Genomic DNA, 8,756 nt, shown 5'->3' with positions numbered 1-8,756 from the left:
AGTTCACAAGCTGGAAGACCTCACCCAGGAATCATGGCTCTGAGCTGTTCTCAAAGCAAGACAGAAAGACACTGGGTCATGCCTGACCTGTTCCCAGACACCTCTGCCAGTCTACACCACGTCTGAGATACGCAGCCTCACTGAGAAGGTCCCAGCTCTCTCCTGTCACCCCTGCCAGCAGAAAAACGGACAAGGACTAGGCTGCTGACTGGAGAAACTGAAGCCATGAACATCTCCCAGGTGCCAGGAAGCTTTCATGCCTTTGTTAGAGACCTGCCTGTGGTCTCCCAGCCCAGGTATGGTGTTGCCCCACAGCCAAGAGGGCAGCTTTCCCCACACATGCACACGTGATACTCACAGCCTGCGCATAGGCGCTGTATGGGCTGAACGGCAAGGTGAGAGAAGGAGTGAATATCCCCAGCTGCCCCACCATTTGCTGCATACGACGGAGGGTCCTCTCCTTATCTGTGTCAGCAAACTTCACCACTAGACTGGAGGAGGCTCCCTAGGCACAGAGAGAGGAGACAGAGAGGAGAGGCAGGCGGAGAAGAGGCGGTGGGGCAGCCAGAGAGTCAGCAGTCAGGTAGGGTGGGATGGGGCAGAACAGGCAGCAGAGAGGAGTGGGAAGAGGAGCAGAAGAGCAAATATTGGTGTGAAAGTGCTCAGGAGCTGCCTGGAACCTGGTCTGAGCCCTTCCCAATCCATCCCTTCCGTCTCCCACCCTTCCCCTCACACCCTGGGCCTTGCACAGCTGCACAAGGGGGTGCACGCATCTCTGGCTGTGTTCACCAGGTGATTGTCAGCTACAAGCACCATCTTTCCACCACCGTGAGCTTGGCTGGACAGGCAGAGCAGGTCCTAGCAGCTGGAAATAGCCCCAGTGCAGCAACGCAGTGTCCTGCCCATAAGGTGCCCTAATCCAGGTTAGAGATCCTGAGACACGAGATCGCATCTGCAGGTCCCCTTGCACAACGAGGCACAGCTGCGGCTACACAACCCACACAATGCACAGAGCATTCCCATCCACACCCAGCCTATCCCAGAGGCCTTCTCTAATGCCTAAATAAGAGAAGGCGGGGAGTGTGCTCAGACGCTGAGCCCTGACTGTTCACCTTGCTGATCTGTTAGCTTCCACCTCGCTCAGTTTTGAACTACTCCAGGTAGCTGTCTCCAAGACAAATTCATGGCCTGCTTCTTGGCTCTCTTTAATGTACCCTTTATAGTTAAAAGTGCTGTCACTACCAGCCTGGACAGACACAGATACTCACACCAGCCCAGAAGACAGGATGGCTCCCAAAGACAAGATGTGCACTCCCCTCCCACCCAACCCACCCCCCAACCACACCAGCTGGAAACTGCAGTTGAACTTGTCATGGTTTCAGACAGCGAGGGGAGGTCCCTGCAACAGGGTGATGGGAAGAGGATTAGGAAGAGGGTAGGTACCCTGACCTTATACTCACGGGCATTGTCTGGCTGCCGTGGAGTGCGTGGATTGCTGCCTGAGCCTCTGTGTGAGATGAGAACTTTACAAAAGCACAGCCTGGAAAGGGACAGAAAGAGCACAGGAGATTGCAGTAACAGGACTGCTGCGAAAGTGCCCCTTGTAGCATCACGCAAGAGACAGTATCTGGATCTCAGGCAGGGCAAAGGAAAGCCACCCCAAGAATGCAGGGAACAAAAAAGGATGAATTATCCTAAGTCCTCTATCCTGGAAAAAACAGGAAGGGTCTCAAATTGTTACATCAATTATATACTCTATAGATGATGTCACCGTCTCCACCCGTGCCCACAATTGCCTCTTCCCCAAATTCTCTGTGCACTCCTAATTGTGCCTACAAACATTTCAAACTGCAGATCCAGGATAAGCCAACAGGCTCGCTAGTGATCCTGAGAACTCAGCTGCTCATCGTGCACTCTGCCTCCTCTCCTTCCACCTAGGTCTCTGCCCATCTTCCCCAGTCCTTCCTTGCAGCAGACTTTTCCTGCTCTGTTCCCTATGCCTGGCTATGATATGGGTGCCCATGAAGATGGGGTGGGGGAATAAGAGCCTCAGTGGAAAGGAGGCACAGGTGGCAAGGCGGGTGAGTGGTACCTGAAGAGCAGGGAGAAAGGGCATGACACACAGAGGGGTTCACACCTTTGCTGTTACCATCAGGTCCACGGAGCACTGTACATTCATCAATGGCCCCAAATGGTTCAAAGAGCCGGAGCACATCATCCTCAGACTGCTGCTTATTTAACATGCCCACAAAGAGCTTCCTGTCCCCTAGGGGCAAACACAGAAACATCAACCTTCTATGAGGCTTACAGTCCAAAGCAGGAGGATAGGGACACTTAAGCACAAAACAGCCTAGTGTTGAAAACATGCCTGGCATGGCAATGGTTTGCTATTGGCTGAAATGCTTCCTGGGGTGAGTATGCAGGGACCTCCCAAGCTTCTGACACCTCCGAAGGTTTATGTGGCTCCCCCTCTCCTACGCTCCCCAAAGGAAAACAAAAGATTAATAATTTCCTTCTATTCATTAGCCCTCTCCTTCAAATGATCCAACACAAATGTTAATAAGAAAAACTCCCTGGGCAATTGTACCCTTACTGAACAATATGTGAAGTCCAAGAAGTACCTTAGGAAATACAGCAGACCAGCCCAGGCAGAGTGAATGAATTCCAGGACCCCTCGGCTTCTGTTTCCTTTTCCTTCTCCCAGAGATCACTGTTTCCATAGCGGCTATGTAACCAAGCATCTTTGCTTCAATTTGCCCCTCCCTACCCCAGTCTAACAAGTACATCTACCGAGCTGTCCTCTAAGGCCTGGAATAAACCCTGGCACCCTGGGTCCCAATTTGCCTCACCACAGGATCAGCCAAATGCAAGACAGTTGGGTGAGGGCCAAGAAACAGCTCTGTGGTCCCCACTCCCCTGTCTCCAAGGGCAATTTGTACCTATGCCACACTGGCAGGGGGCTGGCCAACACATCCAGGACTTTGAGCTCAGGCTCTTTCTGGGTTCCTCCATCAGAAGGGAGAAGTGAGGACTGAGGTTTTGTTGGAATGGCCGAGTGTGGAGGTGGGAAGAAAGGTGCACAGTGCTTTCTCCCCCTTTCTACCCCCATCAGTACACACAGATGCCCATCACGCAGTCTGAGGCCATCCAGTCAAGCACAAATACAGCAGTGGCTGGGGAAACATCCTCCACAGATTGCTGTGAACAGCTATTAAAATAGCACAACATTAAAACCCCAGCCTAAACGCCAGTCCAGTCTCCGTTTTTGCAAGGAGATAATTGAGCCAGCTACAGAGATAACCCTCCCCACTGCCCCAAACATGCATGGGAGACGTAACCCACAGGAGCGAATGTGTCAGGATATGGCTTGGGAGAAGCAGCAAGAGAGTATTCCTTATTGTTAGCGACAGGATCAGAGGGGCTGGCTTCGAACAAAACCAATGTAATGTGACGCACATCAGGGAAAATAGCAAGGAAGCTGCTATCTGTTTGAGAGTGCAGTGACCTGAAAAACAACAGGTCTTGGAGCTACAGCAGCAGCAGAGCAGGCTGCAGGGGTGGTGGTGTGTTCCTATGACAGGAATGGATGACACGTTACACATTCGCGCTGCTGGCAAAGCTCTCCCCTCCCGCCCCTTCCTTGCTCCCCCTGGCTCTGAGGATGGTTCCCACCCAGGTCAGTATGCAAACTGCCTCCCCTGCACTGCTCTGCCACACACAGACACATCTGGGAACACATGCAGGAAGTATCTACACATCCTCGCGGAAAAGCGGATGCACGCACACACACATTAATGGACAAGCACGCCGGTTCACGCAGGCACAGGAACATGCTGCCACATTGACCCAGCCCCAGCAGGTGCCTTCAGAAACGAACTTCCTCAGTGAGTAAGAGGGATGTGCAGACAGATGCACTCCTCCACCATGCAGACACCACAGGGAGCCACGTTGTGTGGCTGCAGCACCCCACACAGCGCAAGCACAAGCTCATGCAGGCACAGCTCTCCACTAGGCACTAGATTTACATGCAACACAGATGCCACTTTGATCCACCACAGATAAAGGGTTAAAAGTGCTGCGTCTAAGGCTCTTACCCAGTCCTGATTTATATCACTGGAAGTGGCTGAAATATATAGTCCTGTGTACTTTTTAAAGGTGGTGAGGGGAACATACAGCTACGTGGACGTAATGTTACTTTTGTAATATATTGCTTTTGTAATATTGGCCTTTTGCTTCTGGCTCTAATTTTGTGTGAAGTGAGTTTTGTGTGGATGAATAGCAGGTAACCAGTGGAGAATTAGGTAAGTGGTTCCAGTTTTGGCTGAATACTAATCCAGTGTAAAGACCCGATGGTTTTCACAGCCACCCAAAGCTTAAGTCTCTGCAACAGTCTAATGGATGAAAAACCCCACACCACTGCAATAGACACACTGAACGAAAAGATACCTTGTCAACTTGCAATCAAATCAACATTAATCTATGAGTTACTAACTGTTTTCTCCTTCAGAGGGCCTTGAAATTTCCTGGTTAATTCTTGTTGTTTTATCCTCATACCATTTCTGTTGGAACAAAAGCAATTCTCTTTACCCTGCACGTTGGGAAAGGTCCACTGAAACAGCTGATGCTAGTCTCTGTTCTTGCAGTTTTACTGCAGGTCTTCTGTTGTCTGACAGGGCTCATTAACAGAATGTTTTGGAAGTCCTGTGTTTACATGGGAATTTCAGCTTTTCTTCTTTGAATTTGGAAGAAAAAACCACCAGCCTTCCTGGCTATGCAGAACGTGTTAAAACTGCGATACCTTAGGGACTCAAACATAGGCAAACATAAAGAAACACACCTATTGGTTTTCAAGCTTTTCTGAATGCCCAGAATGGCACCTCCCAGAAGGGGGCTGAAGTCACTGACAACAGAAGAGAAATATTTTTTTCAGTTATCTTCACTTCATACAACCCAGTTCCCAAGACTTCACGTAGAAAAATGATCCAGGCTTGCTCCCTAGGACTCCTCTCTGCAGCGACTGAGGACCTGTGGAAGGGCTCCTCTGCTGCTGACCTCTCTCCCTCTCCCCGTCTTGGAGCCCAGTCCACAATCTCGCATCCTCTCTCTTCGCGCAGCTTCCAAACAGGGGTGTTCCCCTACCAATAACCAAGCTGCCTCATCTCTCACCACTGGGCCCAAATCCTGGAAGCCCTTTCACCTGATGTCTGCGCTGTCACCGCTCTTAGCGCAGCCAGTCCCAAATCTGCTGGCATCCTCAAGCCACTGCTGTGGGTCCCTGGCTTCTTCGGCTCCCCAGCAGGGACTCCCACAGCTCTGGATGATCTTCTCTCCCCCACTGGTAACAGCACACCCTCCTCTCACCATTTTTCCTTCACTTTCTCTCCAGCTCTTGTTTTTCATCCTCTGATTGGCGATTTTTCATGCTGTCCAGCAACCAGGAAAATTGTCTCTGATCTCCGACTGTTGAGTTCCCATGGAAACATGCTCTGAGCACAGCCAGTCACCCAGGCAGCAGGAGGAGGGCCAGTGCAGATGATCAGCAGGTCGCTGATGAAGGTACCATGAAAACAGGCAAGGGGTTAAGGCTGAATGCTTTGGCCATGAGAGAGGGATGAGAGCACACAAGCACCAGACACTGCTCCTCTTTAAAGCCAGTGGATTTAGGTCATCTGGCCAGCAGCTGGCAGCAGCACGGATCAGGGAGCAGGAGGAAGCCCGCTCAAGCAGTTGGCTGTAGATGGGACACAGCAAATCTCCTTGGGTATGCAGAGAGCTCCCTTGTCTCTAAGGCAGTGCTAATGGGCTCGGGCTCGCTGTCACATCACATCAGTGTAGCAGAGTGCTCCAGGTCTCGCAAGAAGCACAGACAAGCTCCTCTGCCCCCCTCACTCCATCTCCTCCTGGCACTCCCAGGCTCACATCAGAGGCATGAGGGAAAGCAGGAAAGAGCTGACAAAGCCTGCTCCAGAATCACAGGTCCCCCTCTGAACTCACACAGGCAGCATCTTTTCACTGGCGAATTCCTTCTGCAGGGTGCAGTTACACTGAGCATCCAGATATCCCCACAGAGCCCCTGCAGGGCTTGGCCAAAACTGCCCCTTCAGCACAAAAATTAGCATCTTGGACCAGGAGACAAATTCTGGTGCTCTCACTTCATGTACTTAATTGAGGCTGCTTAATTTGAGAGATGTCAGCCCCTGGAGAGGACAAAAGAGGATCCCTTCAAGGGTAATGCAGAGCAAAGCCTCACTGGTGCATGCAGCTGTTCCCTTGATAAATTCCAAGTCCAAGCAGTTCCGCCCTGCCCCAAATCTTCCCTTTACCTCCTGCCAGTGTGGGGCTGTTGCTACAAGGAGTGGCTCTGCCCATATATGCAAACTTGCTCATCCACTTCTCTGACAAGTGGCGCATCACAACAGAAACCTTTGGAAAGAGCAACGTGATTCAGACAAGTAGAGAGTGCTGCTCCTGCCTCTGGAAAAATTCCAGGTTGTCATGGATCCTGCAGGAGCTACTCATTTCTGAGCTCTGCAATGAAGCTGGAAGGAAGCTTGGCACATGAGCTGGAGGCAGGCAGAGGTTCAGACCCCCAAAGACTGCTTTCCTCTATGACCTTCTCCATGGGAAGCAGAGCGGATGCCCTGATGTTTGCCAGCATTGGAGATTGTGGCACTTTCCATAAATGTAGAGAGTTCAGAGTCCAGTGCCAGGGAGGGGATGGTAATTGTGAAGGTAAATGTGTGCATTTGCCTATGAATGTGTGTGTCAAGCGGGCAGATGTGTGTATTTGCAAAGCAGTGCACACATGGGCACCTGCCCATGCCTCTGTGTGGGCTCTGAGGGTTGCTATGCAGCCACGTCTCACAGCCCGAGAGCGCAGGGCATCTGCCAGCATGTGCATGTTTTGTGATGCTGAGTTACTGGTGTGACTGGCAAAGGCTTCCCTAGTCTCCTGTGCTTTTTTTCTTATTTTAAAGACTCAACAGGAATAACCTCAGATACAATTACAAAATATCTGAATTAATTAGAAATCTGGGGTGCCGAATTTTAAAATCAATGTGGTGGGGAAAGGACTGGCCACCTAATGGTTGTCTCCAGAGGCAACATGAGGTGTCAGTGAGTTCCTCTATCCCCACTGCAGGCACCTCTAAAGGATAGCTCAGTCACTCCTAACATCTGTGCCAAGAGTGAAACACCCTGAAGGCACTGGTCTCTTTTTACTGCCTAGAGCATGGACAAGGACCTTAAACTCAACCCTGAACACAGGGGCTGAAGTAAGGTGAGATGAATCCATTCCTGTGTGTTTTAGGCATGCTGGTTTCTTTGGAGGCTTAAGCCATGGTTCTTCTCAAAAGGAGCATGTCTATAGGGTGCATGTCTGGGATTTTTAGTATAGCCCAAGGGAATAAAAATGCCCAGACTTCAGTAAAAGTGTACTATCCCTCAAGTAAATAATGAAAAGTCACAGATTCTATTTGAAAAAATGGTCTGATTTAAACAGATAAAACCTTTTTTTAAAGGGGGATCACACAACCATAAATACACACATTCATATAAAATATTATAAAATACATCTCTTGTTCCTGCCAGTGCAATAATTGAAAGTCACTACAAACTGCTTGGAAGTGACCCCCTTGAAATTTAACATAAAAGCCTTCCAAATCTAAACACAGCATGCAGGATATGCTGCCCTACAGGACAAACAGCCTCACACAGATTCTCCCCTTCCCACTACTAAACTCCTTTCAGAGGCTGCAACAACAGCACAAGGCATGGAGAGCAGATGCAGGAATGGAGAGAAAAGGAAAACAAATCTATCGGTAAGACAAAGAAAAGCAGCAAAACGAGTTCATAAATTTGGAAAGGGCTGGAGTTGCAAATCTTCTCCATCTGGAGGAGGCATCTGAGCTGCTGTGAGCACCCCGTTAGCAGAGATTCTCCTGTTCCCAGTCTTCCAGCTCTGAACTACTCCGTATATGCTGCTCTAACCGACCTGGTCCCCTGCAGGCTGACAGCACCTCCACGTCAGACCTAAACTCAGGATCCTTTCCCTTCAGACACCATTTCCCCATCACATGCTATTTTCTCCAAGAGCACTTGGGTCCTGACAGCGCGATGGGGGCTGCTGCAGGACTCAGGGTGGAGAGGCTGACACAGTCCAACAGCGATGGGGGAGGCAGAGGAGTGAGCTGCAGACAGAAGAATCAGCTGCAGAGCAGTGAGCTGAATGGGTTAAACAGCCAGTGCTGCTGCAGGGATCTGGATTTTATCGGGCTGGTCAGGTATAAGAATGAAGAAACCTCTTCCAAATGGCTTCCACCATCCAGGACCCCTGGTGCTGAAGTGCACACCTGCTTCAGTACCCTCCTGGAGCAGACACTGCCAGGCTGAGAGCACCCTTGGAGGGCTGGGAGAGTGAGTGGAGCAGGCAGCCACATTACTACACTTAGGACCTGGAGTGCCCTCAGCTGCCTGCTGTGCCAAGCTGAAGGCTCCCCATCAAAGCCTATCCTTAGACGCTCCTCCTGCCCTCCCAAATCCCTGCCACACGCAAACATCCCTTCATACAGACTGCGGGGAGAGGAAGGCCAGGTCAGGACTCTGTTTCTTTGCTTGGGCCCCCTCACAAGCACAAAGCTGCCACAGGAGAAACAAGGAGAGATGACAACTACCTCCACGGCTCTCGCTGTCTGCAGGTTTCACTTGAATCGGGCGCGCCATCTGCAATGAAAGAGAAATGCAGAGGGTTAGAGCTT

The 8,756-nt window shown here is 50.6% G+C and overlaps 1 protein-coding gene across 1 annotated transcript; it reads right to left on the bottom strand.

The window, feature by feature from the left end:
* Positions 1–358: 358 nt before the first annotated feature.
* On the bottom strand, positions 359–8,721 carry LOC104542317 (CUGBP Elav-like family member 5; the record flags this gene model as incomplete). Its single annotated transcript, XM_010186576.1, has 4 exons — positions 8,673–8,721; positions 2,138–2,266; positions 1,461–1,540; positions 359–505 (listed from the first exon to the last, which is right to left on the bottom strand). Coding segments are annotated over exons 1-4 (405 nt in total), but the record flags the coding sequence as incomplete, so codon positions are not given.
* Positions 8,722–8,756: the final 35 nt, after the last annotated feature.

This window comes from Mesitornis unicolor, unplaced genomic scaffold, assembly GCF_000695765.1.
Source record: "Mesitornis unicolor isolate BGI_N332 unplaced genomic scaffold, ASM69576v1 scaffold36316, whole genome shotgun sequence".
In the NCBI taxonomy this organism is placed as follows: Eukaryota; Metazoa; Chordata; class Aves; order Mesitornithiformes; family Mesitornithidae; genus Mesitornis; species Mesitornis unicolor.
The sequence above is the reverse complement of the archived record's forward strand: the minus strand, read 5'-3'. Positions and strand labels throughout refer to the sequence as shown.